Source organism: Phocoena sinus, chromosome 12, assembly GCF_008692025.1.
Source record: "Phocoena sinus isolate mPhoSin1 chromosome 12, mPhoSin1.pri, whole genome shotgun sequence".
NCBI classification, from domain to species: Eukaryota; Metazoa; Chordata; class Mammalia; order Artiodactyla; family Phocoenidae; genus Phocoena; species Phocoena sinus.
Window position 1 is genome coordinate 26,898,704 of NC_045774.1, and position 17,648 is coordinate 26,916,351.

General features: G+C 35.7%; 1 protein-coding gene across 2 annotated transcripts in view; it reads left to right on the forward strand.

Moving 5' to 3' along the window:
• Nucleotides 1-17,648, forward strand: part of MAP3K5 (mitogen-activated protein kinase kinase kinase 5) — a 224,254-nt gene that overhangs the window by 103,100 nt on the left and 103,506 nt on the right. For both annotated transcript variants that reach the window (XM_032651201.1, XM_032651202.1), the window contains exon 8: nucleotides 14,701-14,813. In XM_032651201.1, the coding sequence (XP_032507092.1) occupies nucleotides 14,701-14,813 (113 nt within the window). The remainder of the gene's footprint in view (nucleotides 1-14,700; nucleotides 14,814-17,648) is intronic.

Below are 17,648 nucleotides of genomic sequence, written 5' to 3' on the forward strand. Positions count from 1 at the left end.
GGGTGTACAAATATCTGTTTGAGTCCTGCTTTCAATTCTTTTGAGTATATGCCCAGAAGAAAATTTGGGTTTTGTGAATTTCTTTCTTCCTTTTTTTTTAAAATTTTTTGGCTGCATCGGGTCTTAATTGCGGCGCATGGGCTCTTTGTTGTGGCACTCAGGCCTTCTCTCTAGTTGTGGCCTCCGGGCTCCAGGGCACGTGGGCTTTGTAGTTTGTGGCACACGGGCTCTAGTTGAGGCACGCGAGCTCAGTAGTTGTGACACTCGGGCTTAGTTGTCCCACTGCATGAGGGATCTTAGTTCGCCAACCAGGGATCGAACCTGTGTCCCCTCATTGGAAGGTGGATTCTTTACCACTGGACCACCAGGGAAGTCCAGAAAACTGTGGTTTTAAACAAATATTTAACAGTAACATGCTTCATGATATCATGTGAAAATTAAAAAACAGATTATTAAAATAGCATGATTCTCTTTTTGTGGAAAAAAATATGCAAATAGTAAAAGGACTGAAAGAAGGTAGTTAGAATTTTGAGTTTTTAGATTTTTCATCCTGACTTTTCTTTAATAATAAAGATCATATGCAAATAAGTGGTTTGAATTGGAGAGGGTTTCCCCACCATCTCCAGATCAGATCAACAGAGTGATTTGGCACTAGTTTTCATCCCATGCTGTCTTGCTTTACCTCTGAGTTATTTTACGAGTGATAATTTCAGAAATATCCCTGGAGATGTAAGGCACCGTGAAATTCTAATTTAATTACTTGTGTGTCTCACAGAAAGAATCACAGCTGTTGTATCACAAAGAAGGAAAATGACAGCTAAAGAGAAGGAGCTTGAGTTGAGCTCAGTTTCTTCTTTGATGGAAAGTAGATGCTCTTTAGCTCGAAACAATTGATTCAAGAATATTTTCTTTATTCTTGACTTTGTTGAACAGCTCAGTACAGATGCAGAAAGTGAGCTATGTCTTTATTATAAAGAGCGCATCACTCCATTGTCAAGTACTTAGCTCTTTTAGAGCTAGCTTACAATCAGGTGACAAATAGTGCTGATGTAAGGCAGCCCTTGAACAAAAATCTGCTGCTTTGAAAACTTGAACAAAAGCTTTGCAAGTCTTCAATGTAATAATGAGTTGAAGAATACAAATTATTTATCCTCTTTCAACAAATATTGAGTACTAAAATAGAAAAAAATCAACAATAGTGGAAATAACTTCATACAGTTACTCAAATATACTCACTAGAATTTTCTTAAGATGCCTGGTTCCATCCTTAAGATTTGTTTCCTTCATGAAGTCTTAATTTAGCTTCACTTACCTCTAATCATTTTACTTCTCTATTTTTATAGATAGTTTTACACTATTAATCACTGTTTATAGATTTCTTTACGTAAGGACTAACATATTGTTCATGTTCATTTATCCTCTTGCTAGTTAAACTGTAAAGTTTTCAATGACATGAAATGTCTTTGGTGCATTTTTATGGGCACATTCAGCAGTATTGCCATATCAGTCTTTTAAAAATATTAGTCTATAGTCTAATAAGATTGATCAAATACATTTTGTGACTAACACCATTCTTTCCAAGAATATATCAATACCTGTTTCTGTAGTATATGGAATCCAAGCTTTATCCTTAATATAAAAGCAGTTCTATTTTTATTTCTCATTATTATTCTTCCTATTTCACCCAACTCCCTTTTACTAAAAAGCAAAAACAAAAGCAGAGGTAATGAAAAAGGACTAAAAAAAAATTTTTTAAACACACACCAAAGGTTAAGTAGAGTCATACAGAGAAGAGGGCTCAGGTTTGGAATCCAGCAGAATTGGGTAAAGTTCCTGCTCAACCGCTTTTAAATTGCGTGACTGACTATTTCCATGCTTCAATGTTCTGATTAGTAAACTTGAGAGAATCCTTCCTACCTTAAAGAGTTGTCAGAATTAGAAATATTATGCTCGAAGTGTCAAGTACAATGCCTGTACCGAGTAGGTGCCCAGTCATGATAGGCAGCTACTGTTATTGTTTCTTTTACTATCTGGTGGTACCCACAGCTTCCTGTGGTAGAGAATATCATCAGGGCTATATTGTATTATTGTTAGAAATACACTGTCCCTGTTCATAGGAAGATGATATATTCCCACCACATGACACCAGGTTCGGGTATGTGTGTTGGTTGATACTCTTTATCAGCAGAAGCTTTAAAAGCTATGTCGCGGCTGTGCCAGGTTTACTTTTCCTTAGCCATTTTCTGGGGAAAGCCCCTCCTTCAGGCTGGGTCCCAGAGGGAGAACAATGTCCGGCAGAGCTGAGCCAGCTGATACAGAAACTTGCAAGCCCCTGGGATTTGCTGTTGATACTTGGCACATTTACCCTAAAATGACTAATTTATCATCTTCAGGTGAAATGGATGGTTTCATTATTGTAGCATCTATATTTATTTTTATCAAGTTTGAATTTTAAAAAAACAGTGAGGGCTTCCCTGGTGGCGCAGTGGTTGAGAGTCCGCCTGCCGATGCAGGGGACACTGGTTTGTGCCCCTATCTTGGAAGATCTCACATGCCGCGGAGCGGCTGGGCCCGTGAGCCATGGCCGCTGAGCCTGCACGTCCGGAGCCCGTGCTCCACAACGGGAGAGGCCACAACAGTGAGAGGCCCGCGTACCGCAAAAAACAAAAAACAGTGAAATGATAAAATATATATGGAAAGTTAGCACCAGGGAACACAGATACTCCAGTGATAAGGATCAACGTGCTCTTTAAAATAAGCTTTTTAATAACAGCATGAAAAGTGAATCATATGGCACTTCTTCAGAGGAGACTATACTCTCCCTAGCAATAAATTAAAGGAGCTTCTCATGTAAGACTCTAAGTAGGCAGCAATGAAAACTATATAAACAATATCTTCAATATTTTTTATTAAATAGTGAATTCCAATAGTATTAAAATGTAATATGGTGAAGATGGTACACAATTTAGTAATGTGGTCCAAGGATGTAGCTTTCTGGTCTTATGGTCTTATCAAGGTCAGGATTTAGATTACTAGGGAAGTGAATAGATTATTTGAATTTTATATGACCTGCTGTATTTATCACTTGTCTCAGCCTGGCTCTTGGTAAGAAGTGGATACAGGTTTTCTTCATTCAGCAAGTATTTTGTTACCACCTGCAATGAGTCAGGCGTCCTGATGGATCAGGCATTGGAGATTTAGTACTCAACAAGACGGACAAGGTCCCTGCTCTCAGAGAGCATACATTCTATAGTGGGAGATAGATGATAAAAAGAATAATTTCAGATTGCTATAAATTCTGTAATAGATATAGAACTATTCAGTTTCCTTTCTTTTTCTTGTGTCATGCTAATCTGTGATTTTCAAGAAAATTTTCCAGTTCACCTAAGTTGTCGTATTTATTGGGATAAGGTTATTCCAAATATACTTTTAGTTTCTTTTTAATGCTAGTAGGACCTATACTAATGTCCCACTTTTCATTTCTGATACTTTTGAATAAGAGTAATTTGTATTCTCTTTCTCTCTCTTATGAGCAGTCTACCTACCTAGGAGTTTAGCAATTTTATTTATCTTCTCCTAGAACCAACTTTTGGCACTGTTGATTTTCTTTATTGCACATCTATTTTCGACTTCATTGATTTCTGTTCTTTCCTTTATTATACCCTCCTTCCACTTTGTGTGGGAATATATGCTGTTATATTTCTAGATGGAAGCTTAGAGCATTGATTTTTCAACCTTGCTCCCTTCCCAGCATATGCATTTAAAGATAAAAATTGTTCTGCATCCCAGAAGTTTTGATGTATTGAACTTTCAATATTGTTCAGATCAAATACCTTTTAATTTTCAGTGTGACTTTTTCGACCCCTGGGTTCTTCAGAAGTAGGTGCCCAATTTACAAACATATCTTTCTTTCTTGTTCTCTAGTTTAATTCTATTTCTATGAGAGGTGCCTTTATAGCCCAGGATATAGTCCACTGTTGTTGGGTGTAGTGTTCCACATAAGTCAGGTAGATTAACTTGATTAATCATGTTATTCAAATCTTCTCCATCTTCACTGATATTTTTTGTCTGCCTGTTTGATCATCACTGAGACAGGTGTTTTGAGATCTCCCACTATGAATGTAGATTTGTCTATTTTTTAGTTTTGTCAGTTTTTGCTTTATGTATTTTGAATCCATGTTAACAAGTGTGTTTAGGATTATAAATCTTCCTGTTGATCTTACCCTTTTATCATTATGAAATGTTCCTCCTTATATCTTGCAATCATGTTTGCCTTAAAGTTAGTTTTGTCTGATATTAATATATAATCACAACAGATTTCTTTTGGTTAGTAGTTGAGTGATACATCTTTATGCATCGTTTTACGTTCAACCTGACTGTATCCTTATATTTAAAGTGTGTCTCTTTTAAATGCATTATAGTTGTTTCTTTCTTTTTTCTTTTTTTCCACTGTTCTTAAATCAAATTTGAGAAGTCTTTTTTATTTGGAATGTTTAGGTCATTTACATTTAATGTGGTAACTGGTAGTTGTGCTTATGTCTTACCATCCTGCTATTTATTTTCTATTTATTTCATATCTTCTTTGTTCCATTAATCCTCCATTCCCTCCATTTTTTCGATTAATTTAGTATTACATTTTATCATTTATTAACATTTTAGTAATACTTTTTATGTTATGCTTTTAGTAGTTCCCTAGAGGTGACAATCCACATCCTTGGCTTTTACAGTCTACCTTAAATTTGTACTATACCACTTCCTGAACAAGGAAAGAAACTTAGAGCAGTGTAAATATTTAATAGTTTAGTTAATATCTTTTATATATAGTCAAATATTTACCCTTTCTGATGCTCTTCCTGCAGTTCAGTGCTTCCAACTGGAATCACTACTCTTCAGCCTGAATACGTTTAGTATTTTCTGTCATATGGATCTGCTGGCAACCAATTCTGCCAGTTTTTGTTTGTATGAACACATCTTTCTTACACCTTTTCTTTTTCCTTTTATCACTCTTAGGATGTTGTTGCATTATCTTTTGGCTTCCATAGTTTGTATTGCAAAGTCAGCTCTCAATTGTATTGCTCCTTGGAAAGTAATGTATCTTTTTCTTTCTGGCTGATTTTAAGATTTTCCTCTGTGTCTTTGGTTTCAACATTTAGGCTGTACTTATTATTTTATCGTGCTTGAAGTTTGCTGACCTTTTTGGATCTGTGGGTTAATGTTTTCAACAGTTTGGAATATCTTTGGCCTTATGTCTTCAAATATTTCTTGTGTTCTGTATTCTCTCTTTCCTCTTCCTGGGGCTACAGTAATACATATGTTAGACCATTTAACTATATCTCACATGTCTCTTATGCTCTGTTTTGTTTTTTCCCCTACCTTTTTCTCTCCCTGTTTCAGTTTTGATATTTTTTATTGACCTGTTTTTGTCATTTCACCAAATCTATCTTCTGCTGCGTCGTCTGCTATTAAACACATACAATGAATTCTTATTTTCAGGCATTGTACATTTTAGTTCTAGATTATTTGATTCTCTCTTTTTAGATTTCAACTCTGTTAAAATTGTTTCTCTTTTCATTCATTTGTCCATTTCTTTCTTAATTTTCTTCACCATATTTGTAATAATTATTTAAAGTTCTTGTCTACAAACTCCAACATCTGAATTATCTGTGAGGCTGGTCTCTTGTCTGTTTTGCTCTTTTGTTTATTGGTCACATTTTCCTGACTCTTTGCATGTCTCATAATACTTTATTGTATGCCATATATTTTGTATTTAAGAATTATTGAGACTGAGGAGATTTTATTTTCTCTCATAGAAGGCTCTTACTTTCCTCTGTTAGCCAGGCAGGGTGAGAAGATGATTACCTCAAAAACCACAACTGAGTTGAGTTGGTCGGGGTTTCAGTTTTGGTTTTTTTTTTAATTACTTTATTTATTTTTTAAAAAATTTTATTTAATTTATTTTTTTATACAGCAGGTTCTTATCAGTCATCGATTTTATACACATCAGTGTATACATGTCAATCCTAATCTCCCAACTCACCCACCACCACCCCACCACCCCACCCCCGCTTTCCCCCCTTGGTGTTCGTACATTTGTTCTCTACATGTGTGTCTCTATTTCTGCCCTGCAGACTGGTTCATCTGTACCATTTTTCTAGGTTCCACATATATGTGTTAATGTACGATATTTGTTCTTCTCTTTCTGACTTACTTCACTCTGTATGACAGTCTCTAGATCCATCCACGTCTCAACAAATGACCCAATTTTGTTCCTTTTTATGGCTGAGTAATATTCCATTGTATATAGGTACCACATCTTCTTTATCCATTTGTCTGTCGATAGGCATTTAGGATGCTTCCATGACCTGGCTATTGTAAATAGTGCTGCAATGAACATTGGGGTGCATGTGTCTTTTTCAATTATGGTTTTCTTTGGGTATATGCCCAGTAGTGGGATTGCTGGATCATATGGTAATTCGATTTTTAGCTTTTTAAGGAACATCTATACTGTTTTCCATAGTGGCTGTATCAATTTACATTCACACCAACAGTGCAAGAGGGTTCCCTTTTCTCCACACCCTCTCCAGCATTTGTTGCTTGTAGATTTTCTGATGATGCTCATTCTAACTGGTGTGAGGTGATACCTCATTGTAGTTTTGATTTGCATTTCTCTAATAATTAGTGATGTTGAGCAGCTTTTCATGTGCTTCTTGGCCATTTTTATGTCTTCTTTGGAGAAATGTCCATTTAGGTCTTCTGCCCATTTTGGGACTGGGTTGTTTGTTTTCTTAATATTGAGCTGCATAAGCTGTTTATATATTTTGGAGATTAATCCTTTGTCTGTTGATTCATTTGCAAATATTTTCTCCCATTCTGACGGCTGTCTTTTTGTATTGTTTGTGGTTTCCTTTGCTGTGCAAAAGCTTTTAAGTTTATTAGGTCCCATTTGTATATTTTTGTTTTTATTTCCATTATTCTAGGAGGTGGATGAAAAAAGATCTTGCTGTGACTTATGTCAAATGTACTTATGTACTTCCTATGTTTTCCCCTAAGAGTTTTATAGTGTCCGGTCTTACATTCAGGTCTGAGTTTATTTTTGTGTATGGTGTTAGGGAGTGTTCTAATTTCATTCTTTTACATGAAGCTGTCCAGTTTTCCCAGCACCATTTATTGAAGGGACTGTCTTTTCTCCATTATATATCCTTGCCTCCTTTGTCATAGATTATTTGACCATAGGTGCGTGGGTTTATCTCTGGGCTTTCTATCTTGTTCCATTGATCTATGTTTCTGTTTTTGTGACAATACCATATTGTCTTGATTACTGTAGCTTTGTAGTATAGTCTGAAGTCAGGGAGTCTGATTCCTGCAGCTCCGTTTTTTTCCCTCAAGACTGCTTTGGCTGTTTGGGGTCTTTTGTGTCTCCATACAAATTTTAAGACTTTTTTGTTCTAGTTCTGTAGAAAATACCATTGGTAATTTGAAAGGGATTGCATTGAATCTGTAGATTGCTTTGGTAGTATAGTCATTTTCACAATATTGACTGTTCCAATCCAAGAACGTGGTATATCTCTCCATCTGTTGGTATCATCTTTAATTTCTTTCATCAGTGTTTACAGTTTTCTGCTTACAGGTCTTTTGTCTCCCTAGGTAGGTTTATTCCTAGGTATTTTGTCTTTTTTGTTGCAGTGGTACATGAGAGTGTTTCCTTAATTTCTCTTTCAGATTTTTCATCATTAGTGTATAGGAATGCAAGAGATTTCTGTGCATTTATTTTGTATCCTGCAACTTTATCAAATTCATTGATTAGCTCTAGTAGTTTTCTGGTGGCATCTTTAGGATTCTCTATGTATACTATCATGTCATCTGCAAACAGTGACAGTTTTACTTCTTCTTTTCCAGTTTGGATTCCTTTTATTCCTTTTTCTTCTCTGATTGCTGTGGCTAGGACCTCCAAAACTATGTTGAATAATAGTGGTGAGAGTGGACATCCTTGTCCTGTTCCTGATCTTAGAGGAAATGCTTTCAGTTTTTCACCATTGAGAATGATGTTTGCTGTGGGTTTGTCATATATGGCCTGTATTATGTTGAGATAGGTTCCCTCTGTGCTCACTTTCTGGATAGTTTTTATCAAAAATGGGTGTTGAATTTTGTCAAAAGCTTTTTCTGCATCTGTTGATATGATCATATGGTTTTTATTCTTAAATTTGTTAATATGGTGTATCACATTGATTGATTTGCATATATTGAAAAATCCTTGCATTCTTGGGATAAATCCCACTTGATCATGGTTTATGATCCTTTTAATGTGTTGTTGGGTTCTGTTTGCTAGTATTTTGTTGAGGATTTTTGTATCTATATTCATCAGTGATATTGGTCTGTAATTTTCTTTTTTTGTAGTATCTTTGTCTGGTTTTGGTATCAGGGTAATGGTGGCCTCATAGAATGAGTTTGAGAGTGTTCCTTCCTCCACATTTTTTGGGAAGAATTTGAGAAGGATGGGTATTAGCTCTTTTCTAAATGTTTTATAGTATTCACCTGTGAAGCCATTTGGTCCTGGACTTTTGTTTGTTGGAAGATTTTTAATCACAGTTTCAATTTCATTACTTGTGATTGGTCTGTTCATACTTTCTATTTCTTCCTGGTTCAGTCTTGGAAGGTTATACCTTTCTAAGAATTTGTCCATTTCTTCTAGGTTGTCCTTTTTATTGGCATAGAGTTGCTAATAGTAGTCTTAGGATGCTTTGTATTTCTGCTGTGTCTGTTGTAACTTCTCCTTTTTAATTTCTAATTTTATTAATTTGAGTCCTCTCCCTCTTTTTCTTGATGAGTGTGGCTAATGGTTTATCAATTTTGTTTATCTTCTCAAAGAACCAGTTTTTAGTTTTATTCATCTTTGCTATTGTTTTCTTTGTTTCTATTTCATTTATTTCTGCTCTGATCTTTATGATTTCTTTCCTTCTGCTAACTTTGGGTTTTGTTTGTTCTTCTTTCTCTAGTTCCTTTAGGTGTGAGATTAGATTGTTTATTTGAGATTTTTCTTGTTTCTTGAGGTAGGCTTGTATAGCTATAAACTTGCCTCTTAGAACTGCTTTTGCTGCATCCCACAGGTTTTGGATCGTCGTGTTTTCATTGTCATTTGTCTCTAGGTATTTTTTGATTTCCTCTTTGATTTCTTCAGTGATCTTGGTTATTTAGTAACGTATTGTTTAGCCTCCATGTGTTTGTATTTTTTATGTTTTTTTCCCTGTTATTCATTTCTAATCTCATAGTGTTGTGGTCAGAAAAGATGCTTGATATGATTTCCATTTTCTTAAATTTACTGAGGCTTGATTTGTGACCCAAGATGTGATCTATCCTGGAGAATGTTCTGTGAGCACTTAAGAAGAAAGTGTAAACTGCTGTTTTTGGATGCAATGTCCTATAAATATCAATTAAATCTATCCTGTTTATTGTGTCATTTAAAGCTTCTGTTTCCTTATTTATTTTCATTTTGGATGATCTGTCCATTGGTGTAAGTGAGGTGTTAAAAGTCCCCCACTATTATTGTGCTACTGTCAATTTCCTCTTTTATAGCTGTTAGCAGTTGCCTTATATATTGAGGTGCTCCTATGTTGGGTGCATATATATTTATAATTGTTATATCTTCTTCTTGGATTGATCCCTTGATCATTATGTAGTGTACTTCCTTGTCTCTTGCAACATTCTTTATTTTAACGTCTATTTTTTCTGATACGAGTATTGCTACTCCAGCTTTCTTTTGATTTTCATTTGCATGGAGTATCTTTTTCCATCCCCTCACTTTCAGTCTGAATGTGTCCCTAGGTCTGAAGTGGGTCTCTTGTAGACAGCATATATATGGGTCTTGTTTTTGTATCCATTCAGCAAGCCTGTGTTTTTGGTTGGAGCATTTAATCCATTCACGTTTAAGGTAATTATCCATATGTATGTTGCTGTCACCATTTTCTTAATTGTTTTGGGTTTGGTTTTGTAGGTCCTTTTCTTCTCTTGTGTTTCCCAGTGAGAGAAGTTCCTTCAGCATTTGCTGTAGAGCTGGTTTGGTGGGCTGAATTTTCTGAGCTTTTGCTTGTCTGTAAAGCTTTTGATATCTCCATCGAATCTGAATGAGATCCTTGCTGGGTAGAGTAATCTTGGTTGTAGGTTCTTCCCTTTAATCACTTTACGTATATCATGCCACTCCCTTCTGGCTTGTAGAGTTTCTGCTGAGAAATCAGCTGTTAACCTTATGGGAGTTCCCTTGTATGTTATTTGTCGTTTTTCCCCTGATGGTTTCAATAATTTTTCTTTGTCTTTAATTTTTCCCAGTTTGATTACTATGTGTCTTGGTATGTTCTCCTTGGGTTTATCCTGTATGGGACTCTGTGCACTTCCTGGACTTGGTTGGCTATTTCATTTCCCATGTTAGGGAAGTTTTCAACTGTAATCTCTTCAACCTTTTTCTTGGGTCCTTCCTCTCTCTGTTCTCCTTCTGGGACCCCTATAATGTGAATGTTGTTGCATTTAATGTTGTCCCAGAGGTCTCATTGGCTGTTTCATTTCTTTTCATTCTTTTTTCTTTATCTGTTCCTCAACAGTGAATTCCACCATTCTGTCTTACAGGTCACTTATCGGTTCTTCTGTCTCAATTAGTCTGCTAGTGTATTTTTCATTTCAGTTATTGTATTGTTCATCTCTGTTTGTTTGTTCTTTAATTCTTCTAGGTCTTTGTTAAACATTTCTTGCATCTTCTCAATCTTTGCCTCCATTCTTTTTCCGAGGTCCTGGATCATCTTCACTATCATTATTCTGAGTTCTTTTTCTGGAAGGTTGCCTGTCTCCACTTTATTGAGCTGTTTTTCTGGGGTTTTATCTTGTTCATTCATCTGATACATAGCCCTCTGCCTTTTCATCTTGTCTATCTTTCTGTGAATGTGGTTTCTGTTCCACAGGCTGCAGGATTGTAGTTCTTCTTGCTTCTGCTGTCTGCCCTCTGGTGGATGAGGCTACCTAAGAGGCTTGTGCAAGTTTCCTGATGGGAGAGACTGGTGGTGGATAGAGCTGGCATTGCTCTGGTGGGCAGAGCTCAGTAAAACTTTAATCCACTTGACTGCTGATGGGTGGGGCTGGGTTCCCGCCCTGTTGGTTGTTTGGCCTGAGGCGACCCAACACTGGAGCCTACCTGGGCTCTTTGATGGGGCTAATGGTACACTCTTGGGGGGGCTCACGCCAAGGAGTACTTCCCAGACCTTCTGCTGCCAGTGTTCTTCTCCCCATGGTGAGCCACAGCCACCCCACTCCTCTGCAGGAGACCCTCCAACACTAGCATGTAGGTCTGGTTCAGTCTCTCCTGGGGTCACTGCTCCTTCCCCTGGGTCCCGATGCACACACTACTTTGTGTGTGCCCTCCAAGAGTGCAGTCTCTGTTTCCCCCAGTCCTGTCAAAGTCCTGCAGTCAAATCCCAGTAACCTTCAAAGTCTGATTCTCTAGGAATTTCTCTCCCCGTTGCTGGAGCCCCAGGTTGGGGTGCCTTCACTCCAGTGGGTGGACTTCTGTGGTATAAATGTTCTCCAGTCTGTGAGTCACCCACCCAGCAGTTATGGGATTTGATCTTACTGTGATTGCGCCCCTCCTGCTGTCTCATTGTGGCTTCTCCTTTGTCTTTGGATTTGAGGTATCTTTTTTGGTGAGTTCCAGTGTCTTCCTGTAGATGATTGTCCAGCATCTAGTTGTGATTCTGGTGTTCTCACAAGAGGGAGTGAGAGTACGTCCTTCTACTCCGCCATCCTGGGTTTCAGTTTTATTTGACCCTGTCTGTCTCTGTTTTGTTCCTGCTTCCTGGATGTGACCGCCCTCAGCTTTTGATTGAGAGCCAAGCAGGGTTCTATCTTCTTATCCCTTAAGTACTGTGGAAGATTTTGTAACTGCCCTTTGGGGTTTTGAGTTTGACTGCTTATTCTCTTATACAGCTCCAGGCTTTGGAGGAGATTGCCATCTATTTGTTGCAGCCTCTCCCTCAAGTAACACTTCACTCCTAAGTACTGCTGGACTTCATATTTCACTGCCATTCCAGCCATACCTCATCCCCAACTGCTCATATAGTCAGCATTCAACAAATGTCCTGTGGAGAAAACCGGCTGCACATTTGCGGTTCCTCCAGGTTTCACCCTGTCATGCCATCCCATGCAACTATCAGGAAATCCACTTGTTTCTCTTTTCCCTGGTAGCGTTTCAAATAGGTAGAGTTTCTCTGCCTGTGCCGAGCCTACGCTTAATATTATGGTTGGAATCAGCAAATGCCCCTATAGCGACAAAAGCAATTCAGCTCTCCTTGGTAGGACACTTCCCTGTTCGGAATTTTATTTCAGTGATTTTGTTATGCTGTTGCTTCCATAGATCTCCAGCATCTATAAAAATATGTTTTTGATGTGTATCCTTTTTCCCACCTAGTTGTTGTAGCAGGAGTGATGGCTCCCAAGTAGACTATTATATCTTACCTAGAAACTCAGGTTTTCCCCTGACATTGACTATTCTTCTAATTTAAACAGTTACATAGCTTTCCAACATTCGGAATACATTTTATTCCATATTCCATTTTATAATATTGTGGGAAACTTAGGAAGTACTGTTTCATTTTGTAACAAATATTCTTGTAATAAAATTTCTGATTACATATTTAATGTTTTTTCTTAGTATAAACCCATAGATATGGAAATCTTGTGTCAATAGGTATGCATTGCTTTTTTAAATATTTTACAATTTTTGATAGGTATTGGCAAATTTCTGCCGAGAAACACTATACTAATGTACTTTTACAGTGTGTGAGAATTTCCACTTCCTTAAGACTTTCTCCTTGATACCCAGCTTATTATTATGGAGTTCTGTGAGCCATAAAAAGTATAAATTATTAATTTATTGCATCTATATTTTGGTTAAAATATTCTTAAATGTATTGTTCATGGTAACAGAAAAACAGCTATAAGCCCAATTGTTCATTTTGGTTAGTTTGACACATAGGAAGCACTTAGTCAATATTTATTGGTTGATTTGGTGTTATCTTGCTTTCTGCATCTTCCTTTGAATATGTTGAAGAGAACTATTCCATGTTCTTTTCTTTCAGGAGAAATGAAAGAATTTATTTGTTGAAAAATATTATGTATCTTGATATGAATTTGTGGAAACTATAAAGTATTGGTAGAAAGAAAGGTATTAACTCCTCTCTTCTCCTATATCTTTTTTTGCTGGGACCTTCTACTTGCCTCTGAACAAACACAAAGACCTTTGGGTCTTATATGAGTCTAAGACTTACAAATCATGTCTTTCCTTGATATGACCTGCTTTGGATATCAGCAGTCTGGGTGCATGCTTTTTCCATTTTAGATTTGGGAAACAACTGTACTTCTGGAGAGATAAAAATGCTTTTTAATCAGCAACAGTGATGCAGTTGGAAATATTTTTTTCTTATTTCACATACATAACTATTCGAGCCAACTAGTTAAGATTAATAGTTATTTGGTTTTTGTTTCCTTTCAGAGACACTTGTTTTGCTTAAAAAGTAAGACCCTTAAAAAGGGCACATGATTCTCAATATTCAGAAAAGATGTACTTTTCTTCTGAAGTTTACCTTACCATTTTAAATTATGGAAAACTTCAGGTGTATATAAAAGCCAAGAATATACTCTAATGTACGTTATTGTGCTGGCTGCCATTTTGGCAATTCACACCTTTCAGTTTCACAGTTAATGATTTTAATAAGAATGCCTCTATCTTGGAATTTTAATGTGTTTTTCCCTAGGTATCCTTTTTTTTGTATCGTTAAATGGTTATTCATTAGGTATTTAGTCTTTATATTTTCCTTGATCTGATTTTTTTAAATAGCTCTTTCATTTTTCATGTTTGGCTCAGTTTCTGTTAGTCACTAGGGCATTTATTTTAATTTTGTTCTTCTTCATGCTCTTAAATGAAATAATATTGAATATTGTTGCCTGTTAAATGACGTATGTGAGGAGACCCTTGAATGGAACCTAGGAAGTGTTACCTTGAAAATACAGGGGATGTACAAACACTGAAGTCTTCTCAAACTGTGAAACGTTTTGAAAGGTTGATATTCAGTTTCATGCATATTCGGAAAAGTGTTCTCATTCTCTTTGAGCCAAAATTAGTATATGCACAGGCACAATCTCTGTTTTCCTTAATTTCTTACTGCAGCTGACATTCTTTATTGCATTTCTATATCACTCTTATGGAAGTGATTGTTTCAGTATGTTACATGAATGATCTTCCTCATTGTTTTGTGTGTATATATATATATATATATATATATATTTGCTTTGTGTATTTTTGAATCTTTTAAAAACTACTTAAAATATGTACAGGGTTCTTATCTTTAAATTTTCACTGTTTGCGCACACACACACGCTCTCTCACATTTCTGGAAGACTTTGAAGAGAGGATTTTTTTAAAGACTGGAGATGCTATGATGAGGCTGAGGTAAGTGAGGGGAATGCCATGTTGCTGAGGGTGAGGGTATACAGTCACTTAAGCATTAAATCCTAATAGCACACTAGATTCTGGGGTGAAAGCCGTGGAATATTTTTACTTGCTCGGGCCTTGGAGTTATGCAAACAGAAGCTATTGCAAACTCAAACTTTCATGACTGAAAAAGTAAACTTGTACATTTGTGTGTGTGTGTGTGTTTTTTTTTATAGGTTCAAAAAGGCATTTGAATCTGAGCCAACACTACAGTCAGGAATTAATTATGCGGTCCTCCTCCTGGCATCTGGGCACCAGTTCGAATCTTCCTTTGAGCTCCGAAAAGTTGGTAATTACAGCTTGACGCTTTCCATGGAAATCAAGAAACTGTACCGAGCGATACAAAGAAAAAGAATCTTTGATAGATAGTCCCTTTGCTTTCTGTCCCATCTGACTTCCTAAAAAACAAATTACATCTCCTTATTTAATGTTTCATATTGTTGTGCAAAATCCTGACACTGGGTTGTAGTTCAGTTTTTAGTTTATTTTACCTGATATTTTTAATTCCAGCTCAAACTAATTAAAAATATGGGCTCTGCATTCAGCCCTCAACTGCCAAATAAGGTAGTGTTTTGTGGAACATCAGGGAAGTTTCCTATCTTAGATTGATTTTGCTTTCCTGGAGCTGAAAGAAAGAAAGAAAGAATGGGAGGAAGGAAACTCTGATATTTCCTGTTTCTGTTTCTTGTACACCTGCCCGTATGATTTCAGTTTTGTCGGAGGTGGAGCCTCCCAAACCCCTAGAACAACAGGTCAAGCAGATGGCAGTCTTGGCAGTGACTGGTCTCCTCAGAGACCATCTCTGAATTGTAGCCATTGATAGAATGTGCTTTTTTCCCTTTTATCAGTGGTCATTGTCTCATATGCTGACCCTTCTTTGGAATTTTTGAAGATTAGGATATCTCAGTGAACAAATTCTGTGTGATTTCCTTAGTTCTGGCTTTGATAACATTTTTTAAGGTTCTAGATATTGAATACTATCTAAGGTAATCAGATTTTGCTCTCTTTTGAGTGTATAACCCCTCTCTTTCAGAGACCCTTTACAACTCTTGCAGGAGTTTTTACTACAGACATAGAAATAGTTTGCCATATTTTTCGTAGAGGAAAAAAATTTATCTTAGTTAAGCTATGAATTGTAGAAGAAACTTTTCCTTTAAGATTTTTAACTGGAGAAATGTTTTGTTTAATTTGTCATAAGAAAAAATGAGCCCTGGACTTTTTTTTACATTATTTGGGAAAGACTAATACAATGGCCTTATATGATGTTCTGGGAAATCTTTGAGGCAAGTAACGTTTGAGTATTAAGTACGTTTTAAAAGACGCAGACTAAAAGAATGATGCAATGGTTGTTGCTGCTGGATTGCAGTGGTATTCAATGCACAAAGTTTTATTTGAAATAATATTTTTAGTTGGAAAATGAAATCAGTAAAATATACACTTTTCATAAATATAATTATTTTATTATAAATAATTATTTATTATAATTAAATTATAATTATAATAAAATTCTGCATCTAAGGTTATTTAAAAAACTCTACACTAGCCAAAACTCCTTATGCATCAGTGATCTAAAAATGATTTGTATTGCTCTGTTCTTGAACTTGAGGTTGAAGCCTGCAGATCATCACAGAATTTGACACTGATTTGCATGTGTAAGTAGAGCAGTAACATAGTGGTTTGAAATGTACCTATTCTAAATTCTCATTTTTAAGTTAAATGTAGATTAAAATGGTCAGTAGATCTTAAATGTTCTCACCACAAAAAAGAAGTGGAAATTATATGACATGTTGGAGGTGTGAGCTAAGGCTACAGTGTGATCATTTTGCCAGATATAAGTGTATCAAATCAACACATTGTGCGCCTTAAACTTACACAGTGCTTTGTCAATTATACCTTTCAAAAGCTGGGGGAAAGAAAAAGGATGGTCGGCACTCTGAGGTTTGAGGAACTGTGATTAATGTAACTTTGTAAAGGAAACACACTTCAATTTTTTCCAAGAAGAGCTGATTCATAATACATGTTGAACAAACATTTGAAAGCATTTGAAGTTGAATTTTTAATTTTGGAAATTGCAAAACATACAGACTTAAAATCTGACTTGACAATAAATTTTTAGTTCCCATAAGAGCTAAGTTTTAGGCTTCTAAAATACTGTGATATACACTCTAAATTATATGTCCTTAAAAACTAAAAGGCAATTAAAACTCACTAATTTAGATTCTACTCAATCACAAATTATGCTAACCAACATAGGTTGACCTAAAGTTAATATTTATATGGTAAAATAGAGTTAAAGGGATTTTCAAGGAAAATAGTTTGACTAAATAAATGAATATTTTAATATAATAATTTTATTAGTAATAGTATGTAATAAAAAAAGATTGATAACATATCTGGCATATTTAAAAATATAAGTTGCATTCTCTTTTTAATCAAAATTTTTAGTAATTTATATCTTCTCCCACTTTTTTTATTATTGGTCCCCTGCAAATATACAAATTATTCTGAGTTCCTGAGTTCTGATAGTAATCAGACTTTAATTTATAAAATCTTTTCTTTAGTTGTATTTTGAAATTTGATTTATTCATAAATGATAAGCAATTAAAGATTAAGATGTCATAAGAAGATCACTAAATCTGAGGCTTTCCAAACATATCATCTTAACTTTAAGAACTCTAATGTAAGAACAGTTCTTAGCTGTCATAATCTGTTGCCCAAAGACTCTTAATTCTAGTTGTGTGTTTGTTTGAGGTTATGACTAATTGCTTCATGATCTGTGTTTTAATTTCCCAGTTTTTGAATAATCACTGATGTTTGTACTATTTAGAACTAGGATTTAAAAACACAGTACCGCTTCTTACATCTTTATCCTTTTTTCAGCTTCACAAGCCTTAAAATTAATATTCAAACTTCAGCTAAATAAAAGATGATTCTCCCATCTTCTGTGGAATTTTTCAACCATGAGACACTTTATGAGATGATGATGTAATAAAAGAACAGTGTGATTGGAACTGAGACAAACCACTATTTGAATCTTATTTTCAGGGAGCTATTAAAATAAAATTTGTATTACTGAATATAAAAATCCATGAGTCTAAAAGGATAATCAAGAAAAAGAAATCAA